General features: G+C 41.4%; 1 protein-coding gene across 2 annotated transcripts in view; it reads left to right on the top strand.

Annotated features, from left to right (window-relative positions):
- Window positions 1-22836, top strand: part of abtb3b (ankyrin repeat and BTB domain containing 3b) — a 64819-nt gene extending 41983 nt beyond the window's left edge. The window contains exons 2-17 of one of the 2 annotated variants that reach the window (XM_023415429.2): window positions 27-200; window positions 7481-7685; window positions 11190-11342; window positions 11612-11777; window positions 12508-12597; window positions 14215-14316; window positions 16015-16108; window positions 16441-16576; window positions 17793-18013; window positions 18129-18307; window positions 19761-19866; window positions 20137-20239; window positions 20741-20822; window positions 20951-21019; window positions 21178-21291; window positions 21386-22836. In XM_023415429.2, the coding sequence (XP_023271197.1) occupies window positions 27-200; window positions 7481-7685; window positions 11190-11342; window positions 11612-11777; window positions 12508-12597; window positions 14215-14316; window positions 16015-16108; window positions 16441-16576; window positions 17793-18013; window positions 18129-18307; window positions 19761-19866; window positions 20137-20239; window positions 20741-20822; window positions 20951-21019; window positions 21178-21291; window positions 21386-21595 (2204 nt within the window). In that variant the 3' untranslated portion in view covers window positions 21596-22836. The remainder of the gene's footprint in view (window positions 1-26; window positions 201-7480; window positions 7686-11189; window positions 11343-11611; window positions 11778-12507; window positions 12598-14214; window positions 14317-16014; window positions 16109-16440; window positions 16577-17792; window positions 18014-18128; window positions 18308-19760; window positions 19867-20136; window positions 20240-20740; window positions 20823-20950; window positions 21020-21177; window positions 21292-21385) is intronic. The other variant, XM_023415430.2, reaches the window with a different exon arrangement.
- The last annotated feature ends 3150 nt before the right edge of the window (window positions 22837-25986 follow it).

Here is a 25986-nt window from a genome sequence, read left to right as displayed (position 1 = left end):
ACAATCTCTCTCTCTCTCCCTCTCAGGTGTGCTCAGCCTACCTGAGGGTCTGACTCTTCACAGGGACCAGCAGCAGCAGCAGCAGCAGCAGCAGCAGCGAGCAGGAAAGAGCGGAGAGGGAAACGCCTACAGTCAAACTGAGCTGCGCTCCGTTGAACAGTGCTTACTGGCAACAAGAGTGGGCAGCATTTCTGAACTCAGTGAGTTATCTGTGTGGGTGTGGGTGTGACGGGAAAGTCTGGGAAGAGAAGTGAAGGACCAGCGTTGACCCCTTCCTCCATACGCTCTGTAGTCAGTGTGCCCTCGAGCAAGGCAATTACCCGCCCAATTCCTTTAGTGAAGCTGCTCAGTGTTCACTCGTGTCAGTTGATGAGGTATTATCACCCAACACCAGTGTTTGGTCTCACTAACAGGCTTTTTTTTTTTTCACAGCAGACAGCTTGACTTGAAAAGCACAAGTGTTACTAACATTAACAATGGCTCTGTTCTATTCAAGTGTCCCAGGAAGTCAAGACAGTGTGACAGTGAGTCAACATGCACAATACCAGGACTCTGAAGCTAAAATAGCTTCAAAATGGAATTCATTAATTTTATTATTTACATGTGTGCTTTTCCTACTGTAACAGGTCAAAAAGTCTCTGGTGAGAAAGGCTCTTACAGCTGAATGGGAATAAAGTCTTACAGTCAGGCTCCAAGCTCTTGACGAAAGCCTTCCCAGAAGAGTAGAGGCTGTTTTACTGAAGGAGAATATTAATATCTATGGCTCTTAATTGAGATGTTCAAAAGTCACGAATGGGTGTAATGTTTGGACGTCCACATATTTTTGACTGCTTGGCATACGTGACTGTGTGAGTGTGCATTAGCATGATGCTGAATAGGAGCATTTGAGTTCAGGGAATCTACCCTTGAATAATACACTTAAAGGTCTGTGTGTATCAGGGTTTGATCAATATAGCTGAAAGCTAGTCACTATGAATTTTAGCTGAAATTGCTGACACCTGGTATTTTGGGCTCATATTCAAGAGCTTTGAATTTGATGAGTTTCATGCCAAAAAAGTACTCCATGTTCAATACGTGGAATATTTGTTCTTGGACTGAAAGCCCTTTGAAGCAGTATTAAAACCATCTGATACAATAGATTGAATTATTTTGGTGCAGAGTGACCCACCTCATGGCTTTTTTTTTATTTTTGCCATTTTAGCGGCATGGATCTTGAGATGGCAAAAACTTTTGTACAGACATACATGGTCCCCAAAGGATGAATCCTATTGACTTTTGTGACCCCTTGACCTTTTCTCTAGGGCCGCCAGCTGCTCAAAGTTTGTACTTATCCAGTAAAATATCATAACTTCTAGTGGATGGATTGCCATTACATTTCATACCGACACTCATGGCCCCTAGACGATGAATGTTGTTGACTTTGGTGGTCCCCTGACTTTTCCTCTTGTGCCACCGTGACGGTTTTGAATGAAATGCTTCAACAGTTATTGGATGGATTGGTGTGAAATTATATACATGCATTCATGTCCATTAATTAGCATACTCAAGCATGCTTAACTACGACAGCTAGCACGCTAACCCTTGCATTTTGCCCAAAGCGCAGCTGTGAGAACCACTAGCTGAGACTCTTAGTCTTGATAAGCCTAAATAAATTTACAATTACACAATATTTTGACTGCAGGTTTTTTTTTTTTGAAAGTATGCAGCTCTGGTAGACTAAGTGTCTCCTCCACATTTGAGTTGGATGGCATTATTGTCTGATATGATAATTTGATGTTTAATAATTCACAAATATTGACCCACTCTATCAGTTAATTACTGTATCATTGTCCTGCTGTGCACGTATATGTGCATATTTAAGTGAATGTGAATCAGTGGGAGCTGCACTGAACCAGTCATTTATCTAAAAAAAAAAAAATGCTTTTTAAGTTTGACAAGCCCTCCAAAAGTTAATTAAATGTCTGTCCACTCACAATGTGCTCATTATTTAAAGAATGATGGCCATCAGAATGATTTCTAAATGCTTTCTACATTTATACAGTACAAAGTCATTTACACAGGCTTTAGGAGTCAGTATTATATAAATGATAATAATAATAGGTTTTCTGCATCATTTGACAAATTACATAATGAAGTTTTACCCTCCTGTCCTCACTCACAACCAAAGTTGCCAAAGCAAAGTTCAACACAAGGCCTTCATTTGAGTTTCTACCTTCTTTTCTTTTTCTGGTGGAAACTTTCTGACAAACTTTCAAAGACTCTCAGTAAATCTGCTTTGGCAAGCTGTGCTGCAAATCACTGACTACATAACTTCATGTTTTCCCATCTTATCTAATCAGATATAATCACAGAATCAAGATGCTCATTGGAAGTGATGAACAGTTTTGTTTCTTGGGTGCAACTCAGCAGCTCATTCCAGAAAACACATCTGAGTGCTGCAGCATCCACTGACAGAGGAAAAACAAATTCTCCTAATGTGCTTGACGATGTTTTAGACAAAAAAAAAAAAAAAACTTAAGCCAAATAATGGTAAAGAGGGCATAGGGTTTGTTTCTGTAGTCATGGCATCGGTACGTCAAGACAAGGTAGGAAAAAATATTTTCTGTGTAGTGCAAACATTTATCATCAGAATAAACAGTGAACCAATTCTCCTCACTCTATGTTTTCTCAGGAGCGAGGTCGGAGGGGTGAGGGTGTAGCGCTGAGGCAAATCGCCAGCAGTCCTCTGTCCATGTTGTATTGATGAGGTGAAGCAAGGACTCATTCTGTAATGTTGACACTGCAAACACTCTCTGAGACAACACAGCGGCCGCTGGATAATAGCAGAGCTTAGTCCAGTGGTAATGTTATCAGCTCTGGAGAGGGGTTCTGTAAATAACTATAGGATTTGCAAACAGACACACAGCTCGAGCTATAAATAATGAATAATTGACAAAGGCAGAAGAGCCAGTGATGAGGCTGTCACATAGTGTATGTGAAGGAGCACGAGATGGGGAGCAAAAACAGAATAAAAGATGAGAAGTTTGGGGAAAAAGACAGGTGAGAGTTTGACTTTCTATAAAGTTCATGGACCACTGCCATCACCTCCCCGTGGTTGTGTGCCTCCGCCAACCAGTCAAGTAGCAGTTTACATCCGCACCTGTCCATACTCATAATAATGTATGTTGTGAATTTAATAAAAGGTATTAAGGTATTTTGTCATAATTAGGATATGAATTCTTGAATTATGGCCAAAAACGTTTTTTGTCAGGTCACAGTGACCTTGACCTTTGACCTCTGATTACCAACATCGAATCGGTTCATGAGCGTGTCTACCTAATTAAATTTACAAAATAAAAATAAAAACTCTCTCAAGGTGTTCCTGAGATACTGTGTTCATGAGAATGTGATGGACGGACGGACGGACAACCTGAGAACATAAATCCTGCGGCTGTCGACAGAGCGGAGGCATAAAAATGACACTGGCTACTCAAGCGCACAGTCTTTTGCACTGGCCTTTAGATTCCATTTTAGAGGATTGCCACTGATTTACCTCTTTGTATTTTCTCATTTTCTCCTCTGTCAAAATGCCAAATTAGCATATTTGAAATGACAGTTTTGCAAATACTGCAATTATTAGGACTGTTGGTGTGTCATCATCACTCGTGCCCGACTCACTCATGCCCAAAAACATACCGCTTCAAATATGTTCCACACATCGTTGTTAGTATAACTCACTATGTTACTGAATATATTCTTAGCTGGACAGAGGATACGAAATACATGCAGGCTCTCTCCATATATATGAAAATCTATACAGCTGTAGAACATTAGCACCACAAATTGAAACAGGGTCAAATGGCAGTGACCTCAATGTGCACGTTGATATGTCTGTGGGCTTCAGATCACCCAGCCACCAGCTGTTGTAGCATCATGCACTGAACCAGCCTCCATAACTATGTTCTTGGATTAGGACTTGATATTCTGTATGCAGGATCTCCATACATTAACCTATACAGATAAAGACATATGGAGCGAAACAAGGTCAAGTAGCGGTGACCTCTCCTCACATTGTAGGCTGATACGTCTGTTGGCCTTAAACAACATCATATCTCTTGCAGTAGCTCAAAGTTTAAAGGGATAGTTCAACTCTTAGGGAAGTGAGCTTGTTGGTGCTCTTGTCCAGAGTTTTTCTGTGTAGAAAACAGAAATAGACTCAGCCCAGCCAAGCTGGATCACAGGGAGCAAATGATATTAGTCCTGGTTTCACTCTGTAAAACTTTTATATGTGTTCGTTTGGTCTAACACTTATAACTGCTCTAAATGGACTTTCTCAGCTATTACGTTTCTTTGTCACGTTCATTACGGCCTTTTAGCTTGTTCCCAAATTTTATTACCTGCAACTATATTTAGCACTAAAATAATAATGGTGGGATTAATAATTCATGTTTAGCCTTTTGTTATTGTCATACAGAATTAGCCTAGTTGTTATCAGTGATGATTAAAAACACTCCTGGTTCATTATTATTGGACATGAGGACATTTTTCTCTCTCTTTGTGTCTCATCTGGTCCTTTTCATCTTCTGCTGTCTCTCATTTGTGTTGTGGTGAAATCAGAGCTGTATCGACAGAAGATGTTAACGGCCATGCTCTCACTAATTCATTTCAAACATCATGTCTTTGTGGCAGCAGCAGGAGTGTTTAGATTCTTTTTTATGTCTGCACTGAAGATACTTTTTACTTTTAATGCTAGAGAATGACCATGTACTGTTTCTGTCGACAGCAGCAGGATCAAATGGAACAATTTAACGATTTTAGTGCTTTTTTTGACAGACTCAGACGGGTTACTGCGGGGACGACGTGTGCTTGTTCCTTTCACAGATTGTAATGCAGGATGTGAAGTCATACTGAAAGTTAAAGTGGAGATGGTTAAATTATGAGGAAAGACTCTGTTAGTGAGTTTCACTTGTGACATTACATTCAAAGGAATCATTTTGTTTCACGGACGATGTTTTATATTCAACGAGTAAGAGAGAGAGAGAGAGAGAGAGAGAGAGTTATCAGTGAGCCTTTTCACATTAACCGCAACTACATTTAGATGGAACCGCTCTATAAAGATAATGTTTGTGCCATCCATGTTATCTGATATGGACAAAAAACTAATAGCAGGAAGAATAGCGTAGCATCTTGTTGAGTCAGGATTGCCACGAGCGACCATTAAACATAATCACGGCCGCATAGCAGCAAATAATTGAAACACAGAAACTGTGATGATGGCAGCAGCTGCACAGTGCAGCACAAACCCATTCATCAGGACCCAAAGGAAAGCTGGTTACTGTGTATTTATTTCCCTATAAAGGCTTGAATATAATTGCCTCATCAGGAATGAGAGTTAATCCCACATTTCCAAAGAGTATACTTTCTCTCTCACTATCAAATATTAAACACCCTTCACACTTTATGAAGTAATGAGCAGTTTGGTTGTTATGTGGGTGCTACTATTGCCAGTTACTGACCCTAAAGGTGCCAGCTCTCATAAAATCTCTCCTAAATCAAAGCAGAACCATTGTGCTCTGGAAACTGACGTATTTGTGTGATTTTGTTTTTCTAAGGGGATTTTAAAGCTTTGAAAACAAAGAGCGCAGGGCCCCTCTGCGAAGAGGTAATCACTGAGATACCTGCGGATCAGGATCCGCTGTGTGTGTCCTCCACATCTCCTCCTCTTGTTAGCATAAAGAATTAATTACCCAGGATGAGGTATTGATTAAAGGCTTGAATCTTATAATGAAACGGCTATTGACGTTTTAGCTTATTAAACTGCTGTACTTCTGTCCGTCCTTCCTCTATTTTGGCCAAAACAAATCCTCACAGCTGAAAACGAGTTAAATCCTTCTTCAGCAGTTATTTCTGCGTGCACCTGCTGAAGGAGCGGCGGTAATCTCACTTTATGTGTTAAGACGCTGCCTCTACTGTTGCACTCTTTCAGTGTGGGAAATAATCTTCTTCCTCAGCCCCGCCAGCCTCCTCTCTGCCAGCACTGGAAATGTCACAGGCCAGCATAAATAAGACATGAGAACTGGCTCTTGCTGACCACCTCAGCTCCCCTTACCAAGCTTAAGAAGGCACTGTTACAAGCTCATCTGTTTTCCCCCCTTGGTACAATTAAGAGAAAGATGCGTGAGGAGTAACAGATAGCGACAGAGAGAAACTGCAAGAGCTCTCGTTTAAAGTTTGCACAGGAGGTGGTCGTTCCTGTCATAATCCTCCCTGCGCATTGCATCGGTAGGTGATGTCCAGCACATGTCTCTCAGCGCAGCTTGCTGCTTGACTGTTTTATTGCATGAATGCTCTTCCCTCATTCTGCCGTCCTTTTCACACTCGCCTCCCTCATTGTCGAGGCTAAATGGAATCTTGGCACGCGCCAAATAGCCCAATTTTGATGCTAAACAAACCCTTTTGTCCGTGGGAATAACTGTTTGTTCCCGCTCTTCATTGTATCAGCAGACATACTGTACAGTATAGTTCATTCAGACAGGGGAGCCAAGTGCCACCAGCTCTATTACTTTTTTTTTTTTTTGCCTTGAATCGTATCAAATTGAGCAGAACCATATGACACAGAGTGGATTTTTTTGTTTGTTTGTTTAAGATTGACCCCTGCTTCAGAACTTTATTACATTTTCTCATAGTGCAGTGGGTCTAGACAGGAAGGAGAAGCGACAGAAATCTGACAGCATCCAGTGAAATGGGATTTGAGTCCGTGCTATAATAATACAGGGTTGTTTTTCCAGTAAGCATACACTGCCACTCAATAACTAAGGTGCCACAGTCATAATGTTTCCAATGAAGTGGTTGGGTGTCCGGACCGTCAGGCTCGGTGTGAAAGAAACTTCCAAGTCATCTCTCTGTTTTTGATGTACTGAATTTGTTGCATTAAAAGTCTCGTCCCTCAAGTCTTAAAAAAAAAGGGGGGGGGGGGGGGGGGGGGGCTGAACATGCTTTTCCAAGAACTGTTTACTTTCTTTTAAACCCGCCCAGAAAAATATTCAAATTTTCATTAGCAGAGTCCTCTCAAGCTTTGATTTTTCAAGCCCAACTGGATGACCTTAAAGTACTGACAAATTATGCAGAGGAAATAGCTTGGAGTAGCTAATGTTTATCCATAAATATTCATTCATTCTCACAGTGTAGTCCTGAGCATGCTTATTCTCCTGCTCTCCCCCCTGCTCCCCCTGTGAGGTGCACCGAAAGGACTGGGATGAACCCTGTCTTTTTCCTGACTGTGGTGCAGGGAAACTCTCGATTTCCCCTGACAGGATGAGCTCTGAGGGGCCGGGAGGAATGAGGACGATTCCCCGACGTCTTTTTGTCAAAGGCCGCGCGCTCAAAATATTCCTGTCTTTTCTCCCTCGTCTTTGAGAGAGCCTGCGCACGAACTCCTCTCTCACTGCTCACGTGGTCCCATTTTGTGATTCCTGATATGTTTATGTGTGTTTACGTGTAGGTGACCTGGTGTCCCGAGCCATGCACCACCTACAGCCATTGTATATGAAGAATCACAACAACGGGACGCCGATCCACCAGAAGAGCAGTGTGATTCACTGGGCGCCCGAAGCGATCTACACTCTGTGTTATTTCATGCACTGCCCTCAGATGGAGTGGGAGAACCCCAATGTGGAGCCCTCCAAGGTTACCTTACAGACAGAGAGGTGAGACACAAACATATTGATAACATTTTTCTTATCATCAACAAATAAAACAAAACTAACAATGAACTGATCCCACTAGCAGGTGTTGTCTGTGTATCCAAAGCCTGATATAGCTTATATGCCATAGAACTCAATTCTTGTCTGAAAACTATCAAAAAAAAATACAGCAAAGGAGCCACACTTTTACAATGGGTGACATGTTGTTTCATTACAATGAACCTGGGCACTGTCATTTATTTCGAGTCAGTCCTACAACACCATCCTGCTGCTGTAAATACTCACTAATGTGTCAAATGTGTATTCATCCACAGCTGAAAATAGTCCCAGACAAATGCTCAGACATTTGCTCATAATTGAATAACTTGTACTAAAAACTACAGTGCCCAGCTGTTTTAGGAAATGACTAAACCTTTTTAAAAAAAAAAACAAAATTAGGTATTTGTGACTGTTTTTAAAGATTAACATCTTCATCAGGAATGGGCGTCCTGGGGCAGTATCTAGACGTGTACTTGTTACTCCCATCATTATTCAACTGTGACGAATGTTTTGTGTTTTTAAACAGCACGCTGTGGGTCTTTTTAAAACCAGCATTATTATAGAATTATCTAAAGTAATGGAAGTGTCTGGTATTGATTAATCCCCCAGACCTCCACACCTCACTTTATGGTTTGGGACAGTAAAAATATTGCACCTTTAAAGTTCACCAGGACAACAATAAAGGAACACCATGAGACCACAATAAGAAAAATTGGAAATTCCCTTCAGTTAGCCGCGATTTACACTCACTCATGCATCTGTCCGGCTTTTCACCTCAGCATATAACTTTATAGACACGGTCCAGTGGTAATGTTCCTTCTGTAGAGATCATTCTGCTGTAACTGTACACCTCTGCAGACTGTTCTTTTATTATATTTCTGGCTCTCCGTGCTCACCCCTGAAATGGCACACCAGATGTTTTCCTCTGGAGGGAAAAGTACAGTTTTATATAAGTGAATTGTCAACTTATTGGCTACTTGAGCGAGCCCTCTGGGTGACCTGAGGAGCGGCAGGAAGGAGCTGTTGGAGCGGGCGTGTACAGACATGTGCCCAGTCAGTATTGATAATTACCGCCACTGACGTAGTGGGACATTATCAGGCGGCAGCTGTAGGACTGTGTTGGTGACTTATGCGCAAATGACATAAGGATTAGGCAATGTTTCCATGGTGTTAATTCCCCTGATCCTTCATACTGTAGTTTTTGGACTCTTCATACGTTTCCCACAACTTAGGAAAGCACAGAGCAGTCCACACAACCTTTACAGTCTCTACTCATGAAATGCTATTTCTGCTGAGTTTATGAGCTATTTATTTCTTATTTTTTTCTCTCATTATATTCCACTGTAGTAGTTATACCTCGAGCTGTTCAGTATTTCCTACAGTTTTGGTGGAAACCTCTGTCAGCTTGCGGCAGAGGTGGGAAACAGTGCTGACAGTTGAGCCTGAGCAGTCTTCCTCTGGGGCTCCAGACTTTATCTGAAGCCTGCAGTGGACCAAGCTATCAACTAATGTGTGTCTTACTCATGTCTGCTTAAGCTCTAATCACCAGTTGTAAAGAAAATCACATTAATGCATGTTTGTTTTAGTCATATTTAAGCACATTACCAGAGCCAAAATTAGGGAAAGCCCTGAGATTGCAACAGCCTCCTCAGGAATGTCTTCTTGAAAGAAGCAAGACCTTGAACTGCTCGTGAACCAGTGTTTCCATTGGGCTTGTGAGGGAATGTATTGCGCACTATACGTTCCCTGCCTCTTGATTAGGTGTTGTGCGCTGCTTTAATGAAATCTGTGGAGCCAATAACGTCATGTGGCTGCAGGTCAGGCTCCTTTTGAAGTGACTAAAATAAAAGGGGCTTCACATTTCTTAGCAGATCAAACTATTATTAAAAGATCCTCCTGTCAACTCAGAGTAGCATTGATGAGTGACTAATTAACAGTGAGTGACAGATGTGGGCCGAGCATGTGTCAAAGACAGTCCGGGCATTAACACACCCTCTGCAAACTGATGAATTGAACAGTAACACACAGCATAGATATGTGACAGCTCTTAGAAAACACATGACCAGCACAATTCTGATTTCTTTCAGTATCAAAGATTTTTTTCCCCAAACATATTAATGCCATGATCTGAATACAGTTTCATTATGATTAAAGCACACATACTATGAAAAATAATAAAATTTTCAGATTTTAACACACAATAGTCAGTTTGTGTAGTATAAAAATAGACGCTGTATTACTTTATATAAAGCTCGATTAGTAATTTATTTTTTATATCTCCAAGCATATACAGTATATGCATGATATCTTTCATAATTATTAATATGTGTTATGCCTTATGTCATAAGACATTACACGTCCTGTCATGGTATTAACAATGTAAAGTATCACCATTACTTAATAATGCTATTCTTTTTGCATGAAAGTCTTATGAATATCATGGTTCTTTTTGTATCCATAAGGGATGGAGAGTGTCAGTATCTCTTACATAATGTAGTTATGACAGCTCATTGTTTTGTTTAAGTGAAAGAAGCGTGTATTTATAGCCATAACCTGCTGTCAGAACGGTAACGAAGGTCAAAATGTAACATCATGCATATGTATCTTCATGCATATGGATTCCACGTGGTTGCAGCAAACACTCACGCAAGATCAGTGGAGGTAGACAGGAAGAGAAGTTCTGTAAGTCAGTCACACATGGCTTTGTATTTTATGCATTTATCCATCAGCTGTGAGCTGCGACGTCAGGTTGGCCATTTCCTGCCTCTGCCGTACAGTACAGAACGATTGCAAAAATAACAATACACTTACTTTAATCTTGGCAGACAGTGAGCTGCCATAAATGCTATATGTTTGCTGGTATAACCGCACTCTCCATCCATTGTGTTTACAGAGGGCATGTTCATAAGACTTTATGATAGAAAATAGATTAAAAGCAGAGCAATTGCGATGCTTGTCCATGTAAAGTAATATAATGGGATATTACCACTGATATATCATCACAGTGCATTTTTACAGCATGTTGAAACTCTTACTCTCACTGTACATTATGTTGCAATGCAGTATGTGAGTTTATGTAGCATGTTATAGCATCATGTTATCAGCTCAATATTATAATATTACTCTCTAGGTAGGCTTTAAGTCTCTAAAATAGATTTTAGATGACAAAGACTACATGATTTTTTTTATTAACTTGATCTATGGTCTATAATCTATGCTGTGTTTAGATTTCCTCACATCAAAGTGTCTCCCTGTGACATACTAGCTTTGGATCTTCATCCTCTAGATGGAGTTCATCCTGTTCTCAAACATCTGCTGCACTGGGCAAGATCTCTAAAATAACATGCAAATTCTGTATTAAGTGGATTTTCCGTGCAAGTGCCTGAGCACACTAAGTACTGAGTGTGACTTTTTTTTTTTTTGTGAATCTTCGGTGGTGAGAACATGTACCTCTATCTCCCCCTTCAGGCCGTTTATGGTGCTGCCGCCTCTGATGGAGTGGGTGCGCGTGGCTGTGGTTCACACGGAACACAGGCGCAGCTTCTCTGTGGACAGCGATGATGTTCGGCAGGCTGCCAGACTGCTGCTGCCCGGAGTGGACTGTGAGCCCCGCCAGCTCCGGTATGCCTGCAAGCGGTGTGTTCGCCTTGAAGCTGCAGAGCGTGTGCTCACCCAGCCGCTTCATCCGCACATACAAAAAAACACCTGCAGGCACACGTGTACATAATACACATAATCAAGGAAAGATAATGCATATTTCTCATATACACTCTTCCTCCTCATGGTTAGAAAATAAAGCTTGTCGGGTGTTTAGGGAAAATGTGTTGCATTGCAAACAGTCAAAACAGTCAGCTTGCACCGTGAACCACTTTGTGTGCTTTGCCCTTCAGAACGGATGACTGCTTCTGTGCCTCGAGGAAACTGGATGCTGCCTCCACTGAGGCAAAGTTCCTGCAGGACCTGGGCTTCCGTATGCTCAGCTGCGGACGCACAGACCTGGTGAAGCAGGCTGTCAACCTGCTAGGGCCGGATGGTATCAACAGCATGAGTGAGCAGGTTAGAGACACAGTCAACATATTAAATAATGCATATGCAGGCACATTTACACTCATATGCACATCGATATGGAGACACGCACATGCACAGCCTGTGGAGAAAATATTGCTTGCTTGCTAAACCGTGGCTCCTTCACCTTTGAGCACCGTGCAGACTTGTAAGCTGAAAGGCAGTCATACATATTAAGCTTATTCTGACGTGTTTCTCCTGCAGCTTGCCTGCCAAGGAGTGCTGTATTATATCATGACTGCTACCTCCTGTACAACAAATCGTCAGGGAAATACTGCAAGGGTAACTGAGATGATTTTCCATGGGAAAATCAACATTTAGTTTTGGGCTGATCCAAGCAGAAACTTTCAAACACCACGTCTCGTACAGTATGTTTGTGTCACACGGGCTCTGCAGACGGCCCTGATGGCACAGAGGAAGTATTGATTCATGTGGTATCCTTTAAAACTTTGATCAATAGCAGAATATTACTATCACACTCGCGGTGCCAGGAGAGGAAAGTTTATAGCTGTCTAAAAATTCAGCCTTGCCTTGTCCAACTTTATTTTAGATGAAACTTATCCTCAAATGACTGTGGCAGAATGTCAAACGTGCCACATGGGAAACCGTTGTCACATGGTGCGTTAATGAAATGAGGGAGTGTGTCTTTTAACTTCTGCAGTGATCCCATTATTAATTCCCATTATTCCCATTGTTTTCTTCATCTGCACATTTTGTATAGGGGATGACCCCGCTGATGTACGCTTGTGTCCGTGGAGACGAGGCCATGGTACAGATGCTGCTGGATGCAGGAGCTGATATTAACAGCGAGGTCGGTGATGATGAAGTTACTACTGCTATTCTGGTGCAGATGCTGGGGAGATCAAAGTCAGATAAAGGAAGGATAATTGTTACATAAAATGGACTCAACATTGCCTTTATCAGAAAAAAATATGTATATATCTTTTAGAATTCTTTTTTTTTTTTACATCATGACAATGATCTACTCAGTGTTTGTCACCAGCCTTGTATATATCAAGGAGGAGAAGGGGAGGGGGGTTATGACAGATGAGAGGTATTGACAGGATCTTTCAACATTCAGTATGTAAAGTGTTATATATGAAGGGTCTCATGTGGATAGTCTTAAAAATGATTTATTAGTGTGTGTGTAAGTATTTATATAAACTATTTGTGGTATTGAATCGGAGAAAACCAAACATGTTGTCCCTCATCTCCCCCTTTCTGTTCTCTCCCATGTGTCATTCTGCTAAATGTTCAAGACGGATCATGAGCCGCTGACTGCCCTGCCACTTTAGACGATATGTATTACTGTATAAACACATTAAGATTATATGTGCAATGAAACTTATTTGCATTTAATATTTTGAGCATAAAAAATGACCAAGAGGTTTGTTGCTGAGTCATTTTTTTTCTCTGTCAGGGAAAGAAAACGTGCTCTAGATGACCTGACTTAAAGCAAACTGAATTCCTCACAGAGTCCGCAGAGGATCGAGCTGGCGTGCTTTGACTCTGCGCGGACGTCAGAGAGGTGGTTCAGTTAAAGCCTCATGATCCCGGTCTTTGTTAAGTCACCTCAGCAACAACATGTCCCATCAACCATTATATATGCATTATGTATACATGACCTTCTGGGCAAAGCACAAAGCGCTGTCGACTAACTAATATAGAGTCCCGCTTTTAGATTCACTTAATGCATCTGGCTTTGAATCTGGTTTTAAATTTGAACAGTTTAAGATAAATGTTTGCCTCAAAATGACTTGTGTTCTATAAATAAAGTTGTAACCATTGGGAACAACTCAGTTATTACTCTGTTGTTCCCCATAGTCTTCTAGTTTTCTTCCACTGTAGCTATCGTACATGTAAGTACCAGTACAGTAGGAGCCGGTAAGTATTTCATTAAATGAAACTATTAATTGCGGCCTGAATTATAAAGTGTTACCAGGTCATCTAATCTACATGTGTCTCTTCTGCCTCCCAGCCTCCCTTTTTTTCCCAGAGCAGCCTTTGTGTTTTGTTCAAGTGACTGTGTCTCATGTATGTCATGCTTTCATTTGGCTCATAATTATTTATTTCAGCCAGGCCAGAGAGATGAGCCATAGAGAGGTCGAGGTAGAGGCCTGTCAGAGAAGCAGTGGGGCGGGTGAAGAGATCAGAGTCAAACCATTAGGATGAGGGCTAACTAGACAGATCAATCCATTGTGTTCATTAGAAGGCGAACACAGTGACAGGATGTCCTCTGCAGCCCCAGGGTTCCTAGTTAATTACTCTAGTTTCTCCTGTAGAGCTTCCTGTCCTCCCTCTCTCCTCCCTGCAGCTGCTTGTCTTGTGCTCCGTGGGCCATGTAGTAGTTTTAATGGCTTCATATCTCTCTCCCCTCACCTTTCTCCCTCCTACCAACCCGACCCACCTACCTGTGTCCCTTCCCCAGGTGCCAAACTCAGTGCACAAGCACCCCTCAGTCTTTCCCGAAACGCGGCAGGCGACGCCCCTCACTTTCGCTGTGTTACACGGACATGTCCCTGTGGTGCAGGTAGTGACGTCCTCTCTCACCTGTGATTCTCTCATCATGACCTCTCGTTGTGCTTCAGCTCATGGTTGGTCATCATTGTCATTTTTTGTCATCAGAGCTTCTTGGTGGTGATGATGATAATGGTTCTCCACTACGAGTTTTCTCCTGTTTTTATTCTCATTTTTAAGAATTGTTGAGATGCTGTTTGCGTGATGTACCATTTTAACCTTTTTGTCTTCAAAGAGGGCATGTGCCCAGTCAATCTTTATGTCTGAACATTTGCGTCGAATGTAGCCTCCTCCTGTCACTTTGCATTTTTGGGCAAATGAATCAGACTGCATTTAGCAAGTGGAAAATGGAAACACAGCGGTCTAATTGTTATCGAACTCATTTAACTAATTCAGTTGGCCCTCTGAATGATCTGTCCATTGGATTTTGAATCATTAAAATCTAATGGAAAAATGTTTAAGCCGTGTGACACTGCCATTTGATCTCTGAGCACATCAGATAAAAGAAAGAATGAAGTTAAATAGATTCAACTCAGAGTCCTAAATCCTAAAAGGTTTTGTTATTAAATTTGTAATAATTTCACACTCAATTTCCCAAGATATCAATTTTAAATACCAGTAATATTTCATCTTATTAGACGACATGAAGTCAGGAGCTTATTGAGATCATTCTCTCATTTACAAAAATATTGTTTCCTAGATAGATCAACAGCATCATTTATCAGAGAGAGATGTCTTTCACCCAGAGTATGAGCAGTGTTAGATGTACTTAAAAGCATAGTTGTTCTAATACCGATACTAGTATCGGAAATGCCTGTGATATTGGTGAAAATACAGTATTGGATATAGTTTAACACTTGGATAAAATGGCAGTTTTGCTTGAAATCAATTATTCTTCCCTGCTCTAGTAGCCTACACAGGAAGTTGCGCTTAGCAGCCACTGGTAACTACTGTTTTAGAGCAGCGAAGAAGAATTTCCATTAAGTAGTGTAACGTTAGCCATTAGCAAAACGTCAGCAACTTGGCAATACTTCACTCTGGAAAGTCCCACCAGTAAAAAGGCCATTTGTACAGTATGCAGCTAGTGTAGGCGTGTGCAGTGTAGTTATTTCTTCCCACGTTCATTTATTGATATCAAAGTTAAATGAGATAATAAAAGAAAGACTTTGTGGCATTCATGTACTTGTTCATGTTTTACCAAGACTCTAACGTGAGCCATGCCATACGACAACGACAGCAATTATATCACATCCATACAGGGTTAGTATCCGCCAATACACAAAAATATCAGCAAACATTAAAAGAACAGTTTGGGAAATACACTTTCATACACTGACTATTTCTTGCTCAGCTAACTTGCTGATAGCTGTGGCTTCATATTTAAAGGGCAGATGTGAGAGTGCATCTAATTATCAGCAAGAAAGAAAATAAGTGTATTTCCCAAAATGTTGAACTATTCCTTTAAATAGTGGAAACATAAATTAGCATCGGAACAACAGTTGTGTTGTGTTGTAAACTACTGGGATAACAGTCAGATATTCACTGTTCCCTCTACGGATTTGTTCATTTGCACATGAACCAGTCATTAGGCAAGAGAAGCTCAAATTTACCAAACCTGACTTCAAAGCTGACTCATTAGCCAACTGACTCTTCCTCCTCTCTGTCTCTCTCTCCCATCATGCCCCTCCGTGTCCCCAACCGACCTCCGCAGCTGCTGCTGGATGCCAAAGCTAACGTGGAGGGTTCCCTTCAGGACGGGATGGAGAACTACACAGAGACCCCACTGCAGCTCGCTGCTGCCGCAGGTACAGAGACAACAGCGTGACTCCTCCATCCTCTACCTCCTGTCCAACTGTACCGCTCCACGCTGACAACACCAGCTGGCCATCAATAACCAGCTGATAACAACACCTGACTGTCAGTGTGAACATTGGCTGAGTTACGACTTTAGAGTCATATTTATCCTGGGCGCTGTAACAATAAAAACAAATGGAGGCATGCATGCAGAACAAATGATCCAACTTTTGCCTCACTCTCATCTTTCTCTCTTGTCTCATTCTGGTTTAATCCAATTGTGTGTGTGTGTGTGTGTATGTGTGTGTGTCAATAAGTTTTGCCAATCGTTTGTCATGCACAGGCAACTTTGAGCTGGTGAGTTTGCTGCTGGAGCGGGGGGCAGACCCCATGGTGGGAACCATGTACCGTAATGGCATCTCCACTGCGCCGCAGGGAGACATGAACTCCTACAGCCTGGCAGCAGCCCACGGACACAGGTAGGTAACACACACAGAAATCATGGACACACACTCACAGGTCAATGAACAGAAAATACACAAACACTCTCCATTCATTCTGCATATTTAGCAAATAATCTTGTTTGTGCACAAACAAAACTCACCAGAGCAGGTCCATGAAATTGACACCCCGGCTGTTGAATTGTTGAATTGGGTTGTGTCAATAGACACAAACCAATTGCTACACATTCATCTGAAATGTATGGAAATAAAGACTCAGTTAAGTACAGCGTGGCCTCAGCAGAGTCTCACCTTTGTGTTGTTAAAAGCATCAGCAGCAGTTGGTACATGTTTAATCTTAATAATCCATAACCCTGCACTGTATGCAAAGAGTTTTTACATGAGAGTTTTTGTTTGTTTTGCCATTTTCACCAAAGCTGGTGCAAAGCACTAAGGTCTGTCTACATTCAGCTTTTTGATGATTTTTTTATGATTAATGGTGTGAGATGTAAGCCAAATGAATTACAGACTGGGCATTGCCTATCACATAACTGGCTATAACGTTCATCCATTTTTCACCAAATGCCCCGGATATTTTTGACAGGAACAGCAGGCGTGCCGACAAGGGGCACATAACAAAAATGCACCATTAGATTAAAAACATGTTTTTTATACACGTGATTCAGGCTCTAGCTGTTTATTTATGGGTGGGTTTAAGTTGAAGTTTTGAAGTCGTAGCAGATGCAGGACATGACTGTAGACTATTATATGATATCCGATTTTCTCTGGTCATTCATTTTTAATTAACAGCAAATATTTTAGATTGTCCATTCTACAGAGCTACAGTTTGTAAGCATTTCACGATACAGGAGTGCCAATTTGCATATAATGAGCTTCTTTTTTTTTTTACCTCAGGATCTTCTGCTTTATTGATATGCATATGACATATTTGTTTATCTAACCACACTGGTTAATTAAAACACAGTTTTATGCAGGAATAAATATCAAAGCTGTGAGACAGTTAATTACAGATTGCCCATGGCCTATGACAGTAACTATAACTCAGTGATGTGTCGTTTCTCTAAATACTCATATGTTACTCATACAAACGCGTCTGTTTACTGCAACATCGCCACTTGTGGTGATATTGGATTGACGACAAACAACAAACTCACATGAAATAAAATACAATTAACGAGACTCTTGCACTCTGTGATCAAAGCGATCAAATGAAATTTCTTTTCTTTTCTTCTAGAAATGTTTTTCGTAAGCTGTTGTCCCATACGGAGACAGGCAAAGGGGATGTGTTGTCCCTGGAGGAGATTCTGGCAGAAGGTTCGGAGCTGGAAGGTAGAAGTCCGTCTCAGATTGACCTGATCCGAACGGGGAAGGCCAAACTTAAAGCCCTGAAAGAAGCCATGTACCACAGCGCAGAGCATGGGCATGTAGACATCACCATAGATATACGTAGCCTTGGTAAGTTGATCTAAACGCTCTCCAAAACATGTGTATGTGTTTTCTACTGTATCACATTCTGTATGCAGCGTTTACACCTTCTCCATGCGTCTTTACCTCTGTGACCATTTCCCAGGGGTCCCATGGATTTTGCACACTTGGCTGGAGTCTCTGCGGACGTGTTTCCATCAGCATCGCCGACCTCTGATCCAGGGTCTTCTAAAAGAGTTCAGCTGCATCGAGGAAGAGGAGTACACTGAGGAGCTCATCACACATGGCCTGCCTCTCATGTTCCAGATCCTCAGAGCCAGCAAGGTACTGCACTGGAGTTTTTTTTTGTTTGTTTCAGGTGTTGCTGGGATCGTTGTTGTGAAAAGAAGAGAACATCCTCCAAAGCTCTGTCTTAAAAATATTTCCATCAGTCTTTAATATCTTGCTATCGTATACTTTCAAATGTGTCTCTTCTCTTCCCCGAGCCATGGCGTCGTCCTCCTCTCTTCTTGTATGAATGTCATCAGGTAGTCAGCTTCACAGAGACTGACAGAGCCCCAGAGGCCCTATTCAATATCAATTACCTAAAATGATAATGATTTATAATATCTCCCCGCTCCTCTCCGCTGCTGCTCATTAGATCAGGGGCTTGTCTCATTACTTAAACTCACGACCCCCTTGGTGGGCTATTTTGGATCTTAGACACAGCACATCATTGTCCTGTCTAGCACCTCTGTTTGTTTTGTCTTCTCTAGCCTGGCGTAGCGCTGCCCTGCTGGCGTGATGGGTTTCACTGTCATTGCTGATATGAGAAAAAACAAAAAGCACTGCAGTGCTTACACAAACATACACACATTCGCATTAATTAAACGCTCACGCAGACCTGCACATGCATGTGCATCCCATACTGACTCTCTCTCTCTCTGACACACACACACACATACGCTCATACACTCAGGCCATGATAGCCTTCAGTGGACAGCTACAGTGTCAGTCCTTGTCTGTGTCTCGGATGATGTATGGCGGGGCCAGTGACCCTCGTCTCTATGAAGGCCTCAGGGACCCCTGGCACTGCATACCCCACCACAGACATCAAGGTACAGGCTGTTCATCTTTCCTCTGCCAAGTAGCGCCCCGCCCCAGCCCACCGAAAAACCCCGGTTCAGTTTAATTCAACCCTGTTCAGTTCAGTTAACTTAAATTCAAATCATGTTAGTACAGTTGGATACCAAACTGTTTAATTAAGATGCTTCTATCTAGAGAATTGTGGGGAAAGAAACGCACATTTATTTCCGGTTTAACAGGTGCCCGTTAATAGCTGTTTGTTGGCGTCATGCTTCAGTAAGAGCAAGCAGCCTGACTGCACACGTGGGGCTTGTAGTGTTGCGCCCCGCTGCAGCAGCTGAATGGCAATGCACCACAGGCACACATAATCTCACTCTCTTCTCTTTCTCACAGTCTTACAGTAACTCAGCCTGTCATAGGGTTCCCCTGTGACAGTAATCTCCCAACTGGTATTCATCTGACCCCCTTTCAAAGCTGTGAAATATCCATGAATATGATTTATTGCGACACCTGCTTAAATAAAGTCAGTGCTCAGCTTGAAGTTGAACGTCTGTCACTTCGCTGTCAACTGTGTCAGGGGATGTTTGTGTAGAGAGAGGACATAACGTGGACTCCTGAATTTAAGGCGCGCAACCAGACCTGCGGAGCTGAGCGCCGGCCGCCTCAGCCGCTCTCGTCATCCTCTGATGTTTTGCTTACTGTGTTTTGTCAGAATGAGGTAATCAGCCAGCAGCTGTCTGCAATCTTCACCCAGTGTTACGGCCCTTACCCCATCCCCAAACTGGCAGAGATCAAGAAGAAGCAGTCGTCACGCCTGGGTGAGACCCTGTCTTTATCATTTCATTTTCTTCACTATAAAATCTATACTATTAACAGTGCAAAATAAATACAATGTTAAGGCAGTATAAAAGCTGTATACTCTCAATGGAGAGTGCACATAATGCCATCTAGTGTTCAGAGAGTGGAAACAATTTGTAGAATTGGTAGTACGGCTGTACAAGTTGTACACTCCATAAATTTTTTTGTTTTTTGTTTATTTTTATGATTATCAGAAAAACATCAAGTTTTTCTTGCCGTTTGTCTTTCAGATCCTCACTTCCTGAACAATAAAGACATGTCAGATGTGACCTTTTTGGTGGAGGGGAAGCCTTTTTATGCACACAAAGTCCTGCTCTTTACAGCTTCCAACAGGTACTTGAACACATCAGCTTTCAAAACACTCGAGCACAGGAAATTTGCACATGCAGTAAATTGGATTCAGCTGCACATGGCGAATTGTGTAACTGTGTAAATTTGAATATGAAAAGATAAATAAATTCATACAGCAATGACCAAACGCATAACTGTGTTGATATGTTACTGAGATGTGATGTCAGGGCTGTACATTTCTTCCCGCTGATCCATAAAGTAATTTTTCACTGCCCCTGGGATATAGACACGGCGTCCATTTCATCCTCGTGCCATGTTACGTTGACAGTAACCAATCAGTCTTGTCAGAAAGTAACTGAAGAGAAATGACACGTCACTCAAATGTGTTGCTGACATTGTGTCCTGAGAGAAAACACTCCATCTCCATGCTATAAGCATGCTAAGATTTTATTTCCGTTACCTAACCTAATAGACAGGAAAGCTTATCTTTCCTAGCAAATGCTATAACTTCTCTCTCTTGTGTCTCTTTTTCTTCCTCCCAAGGTTCAAATCTCTCCTAGCAAACAGACCTTGTGGTGAGAACACATGCATTGAAATCAGCAACGTCAAATATCACATCTTTCAGGTAATATAATTACTTTAAACAAGACTTTTAAATCATACTCGAGCCACATGCTCATGCTACGCCCTTTATGAAGTTGAACTGTATTTATCTTTGTGCAGGAGCTGTGTAATGTGTGTTTTTCCTTTCAGATGGTGATGCAATATCTCTACTATGGAGGAACAGATGCTCTGCATATCAGGAATACTGATATTATGGAGGTTGTATTATATAGTGTAAAAATATTACACTGAAATCAAACCCTTATACATGAAACATAATTTCAAGGTTTTATGGATATTGAACCAGTTAAATTTAATGACTATTATCAAGTATGAATGATGCATAGTAATATTAATTACTTGTGGTTTGGTTGCAGCTTCTGTCCGCAGCCAAGTTCTTCCAGCTGGAGGCGCTACAGAGGCACTGTGAAATTATCTGCTCCAAGAACATCAACACTGAAACTTGTGTGGAGATCTACAACCACACTAAGGTGCAAACAGAATTTAAAATTCTCATTTAGGCGACGAGACAGTATGTGTTTTTCGGAGTGCAAAAACAACCTTTTTCTCCCTTTTTTCTTACAGTTTCTTGACGCTCCGGACCTGGCATCCTACATCGAGGGCTACTTCCTGAAGAACATGGTCATCCTGATCGAGTTGGAGCCGTTCAAGCAGCTGCTGTACGATGCGCCTCCAGAGAGCCCTGGCTGTGACGTCCTGCAGGACCTGGAGAAAACCCTGGCCAACCGCATCCAGTCCATCCACCTGTCCTCTTCCAAGGGGTCCATCGTCTGATCTCCTCACTCTTGTGAACACAGGAACAGAGACTATTGATCAGTGGGACGGCAGAGACATGACACTGTATTGACATGCATCTGAGTTACGGGTCATTTCAAGTGACAGAGAAAAAACACTTGACTCGTGGACTGTCCCGTTACGATCTTTGTCTCTGTGAAGCTCATCGGTTGCTAATATGCTTCTTGTTATCTTAGCACAGATGGTTACAAGTCTGTCTGTCTGCCTTGTTGATATCTGTCTAATATGAATTAACATACGATGACTGTCATAAGATAGCTGTACTAAGCCACAATTTGCCAATAACATCCATTACTGTAACAATGTCCCTCGTCCAGCAGGAGTTCCTCAGCTCCGTAGGACACTGTGTGTGTTACATGTTGATCTGAAGGGATCAGATGGGACTCAGTGGAAACTCAGAGGAAAAGATGCAAACAACTGCAGTCAGAGCATCTGAATACATGGCTCTGTGTGTTCAGATGATGAACAACCTCGGCGTAATGTATTAAGCCATCAGTGTGTCCCTTCCTGGCCATGAGGAAGAACTGCTGCCTCATATTGTGATTATTTGCTGAAACATCTGCAGCTGTACAGAGTAATTCATTTGTATATTCAGTCAGTCACTTAGCATTATCAGTGCTGGTTGCTCTTTAAAGCCAAACACGTAAAACAACTGACTAGTACCTGTAATGTGACTGATGCAAAAAAAAAAAAAAAGGGGGACGTTCAGCAGCATCGACTTTGAGCAGCTGGGTGGGAAAGAGGACTTTTCCTTCCTCGGCTGCTGTGTACATATTGTTCATAAAAAATAACAGAGCTATTGATAATGTAAGTAAGTTAATGTATATATCCACAGATGTTTTCTCATGCGTGTTACTGTCGGATATCGCTGTAAAAAAACGAAAAGCTCATCTTTTAAATATCTGTGTTTAAATGTTGCATGTCAGAGGGATGAGTGTGTTTTGTTTTTTTCTGTTTGAGCTGTTGGAAGATTACACTGAGGAGCTGCTTTCACACTTGGGTGAGAATAGTTTTTTTCATCAGCATGGGTCTCTATAAATGTGTAGCAGTCAAACGGTGTCGTCATGTCGTGTGTGAGAGACTCCAGGCCCGTTTAGTCCTGAACAGGGAGCATTAAGCTGTCAGCTGTTCTCCAGGGATTGTGAAAACCACATGACTTGTGTATGTGTGACTTGATCTTTCCTCTATAAAGATTAATATAAAGAGTGCTATGAATCTGCTCTTAGATTCTTCTGCTGCAGTCTCTGGCTCAAAAACACCCGAGAGGGGGATATCTAGTATTCTGTTTGATGTCAAACTTTGAAAGCTGTCCTGTTATTGTTTTGTTCTCCACAGCTAAAAGGTTACATCCCAGCTGGGAAGTGATTTAATGTGGCACCCAACTGCACACAAGCCAATGCAGCCTTGGATAAAGAGCCTGAAATCAATGGCAACTTGAACTAGAGACCATCTTACGATAAGGACCACACCGGCTGCGACGCTTGTCAACATGTTGATGTTCTGACCCATGAGTACTCAATGGTCTTCAAACTCGGCCTTCATTTTGATCTACACACTACACATCTGTAGTGTTTTGTGACTGTATCTTGCACAGTTGCGACGCTATCACGCTGACGACAGTCTGTCCACAGACAGACAGACGTATAAACACTTACCCAAGTACTCAAATCCATCTCTGTGTTAGTTCCCGCAACAGTCGGTGGCTCCAGGAAAACATTTTGCCATAATAACAAGCACACGGACTCACAAGGTGAAAACAATACCAGCACTCTGTGGCAGCTGGCAACAATACGTCCCTTATTCACAGCACACTCAATTATGAAGCCCCAAAACTGATGTAATGTCATAACAAAACTACATCAGCTACTGCCCATAATTAAGTGGGACTGCTGTGAAAGCAATCACCAATTGTTTGTGTTGAAAAAACATTAGTATATATTCACAACATGGGGTATAGTGCTATTTATACTGATCCTATACTGATCACACGATCAAATAATTTCTGAATAATTAATAAGTCATGTTTCAATTCTTATTTACAAAAGTAACAGGTTACAGTAATATTTCCATAGAGGATTATGTCAATAATGTCTCAATATCTTGTTATGAAATGACTAGACTGGTGCCAATAATGAAGCCATTTTGAATCTGGCTTTCACAATGAAGCAGTGTTTGCTCATAGGTGCAAAGGACTAAGACATAAATGCTGCTGGGATTTTACATTCCAAGTTGTTTCTGAAAAATTAACAATAAATTATTGAAGAATTTATATTAATCAGTGACGGCAGCAATCCAGAGAGGTCTCATACAATCTAACACCAAATGTCTTATCAAAGTTAGAGCTTCAAACAGTAAACAAAATCTGCAGCCTTGGATCGATGTAAAGCTTAATGTTGTTTCTGAAACTGGGAAAAGTTTTGCATCATCTTCTATATTGGTTGTTCAGTCGTAAAGCAGGCTACCTACCTCCACCTGTAAAGAGAGGGAGACAGAGACTCAGAGCTGTACAGAGAGAACAGGCCTAGCCTTGTTCCTTTCAGGTCCACTCTCTTGCAAAAGAGGGTAACAGCAAAGCAGTGACCACTGAGTGTGTGTGCGTGTGTGTGTGTGGTCACTGCTGCTCTCAATGAGTTCCTCTCCCACTTCTCATGCAGACATGCCCTTTGTATCGATTTCAAATTTTCAAACTGTCAAGAGATTCATAATGCCATTCCTTAATATTTATTTTCAATTAGTCATTTTTGCCCCAGCGTTTAAGCTGTGTCTGCCACAGTGAAACCCAAGTGCCAAACATGATACTGCTATTCCTTTTTCTTTATGTGGCATAAAATGTCAGGGGCAGCAGGATGGATTTGTTTGACCCAATGATTTTTCCTAGCTGTTTGCATGAAATGGTAAACTCTCAAAATCGAATTACTGGGAGTAAACATTTCGGTCCAGACAAGCTCTTTCGAATATTGTATATTCTCAGATATTGAATTGTGTCTCATCTAATCAGTGTTCCTCAGATCCTCCTTTATGTCTCCAGAGAACTGTGGCAATATACTTTCCTCTCTTTTGAGTGTGTATGGGATTTCCAGAGTGCTTGTGTGTGTGTGTGTGTGTGTGTGTGTGTGTGTTTGTCTGTGTGTGTGTGTGTGTCTGTGTGTGTGTGTGTGTGTGTGTGTTTGTGTGTAATTATGGGTGCACATAACTATAGAGACAAGCTGTATAAATCTGAATTTTTGGGACTGAAAATATTATTTATTAAGAAGCACAAACCAGCAATTCTACCTTTAAAACTGCAGATAGTCACTTAACCTCACAAGCTTTGAAAATTTCTACTTGAGCAGAGAGACTACGGCTTTCTGAAAGTTGTTTGTACATGTAGTTAAAAAACTTCTATATTTTTACAATAAACAAATTTAAACCTTGAAAGCAGAGACTGAGCTTTGTGATTGATTGTAAATTTAAAACCTATACCTGTTATCTAATGTTTGTATCTAAAACCCATATTGTTTTAAATGCACTGATTGTTAAGAGTTTGTAATATGCAATTATTTTTGAGAAGTCTGCAACCCACAAATATAACTACTTCAAGGCAGAGTTTACGTTAGCATCAGTTAAATGTATTGTGAGTGTATTGTGTACTGTAATGTGTTTCTCTGAGTGTCCATCAGGTGGAGATGTCTGCCACTTATTGAGTTGGTGGACGGTTTAGAGCAGTATCATTGACATTATGTTGCCTGTCTTTTTTTTTCTTATCCATCAGGGGGCACTGTCTGCCACCTACTCTGCTCTGAGACGGTGTGCTCCCACCCCTGTCCTGGAGCCTGTTCAGTCCTCCAGCCTGGCTCAGCGGAGAGGGATGAAGAAACTGGGGAGTCCAAAAGTTAATTCAGACCCTAAAGAGAAGGAGTAGCCTCAACAATGTCACTGAAACTCAAAAGAAATTAACCATAGGCCTGTATTATTAAAAATGTACTCTCATTTTGAAAAGCACAAACCTTGTTACAAAGTGCTTGTAGGCCTATAAACTGAATGTATTAGATCAAATAAACCAGGAGATCTACTGATATTCAAGAGTAAAATTACTCCCAAAAAGGACAGAGGCAGGGTGTGTCTAAATAAATCTCACCCCTAAGTTAGTGAGCCCGAAAATAATGAAGCAGTTCACTAACCCTGATCAACATTTGGTTCAGTTCACTTTAGTTCACCTAATTTAAAATGTAAATTTGAAATCTTTAAAATTACATTTTTCAATTTATGATACTGTGTGATCAAACATCCAATCACATGCACCTGCACAGAGAGCTCAACTTCGTAACTGATCAAAACTTTGGGTAACCCGCAGTTGGACTTTCAAGCTTTAATTTTGACCCTGCCTTCCA

This window comes from Seriola lalandi, unplaced genomic scaffold (genome assembly GCF_002814215.2).
Source record: "Seriola lalandi dorsalis isolate HSWRI2012SDOR001 ecotype SW California unplaced genomic scaffold, Sedor1 jcf7180002054553, whole genome shotgun sequence".
In the NCBI taxonomy this organism is placed as follows: Eukaryota; Metazoa; Chordata; class Actinopteri; order Carangiformes; family Carangidae; genus Seriola; species Seriola lalandi.
Note: the sequence above shows the minus strand (reverse complement) of the source record. Positions and strands in the feature narration are given on the sequence as shown.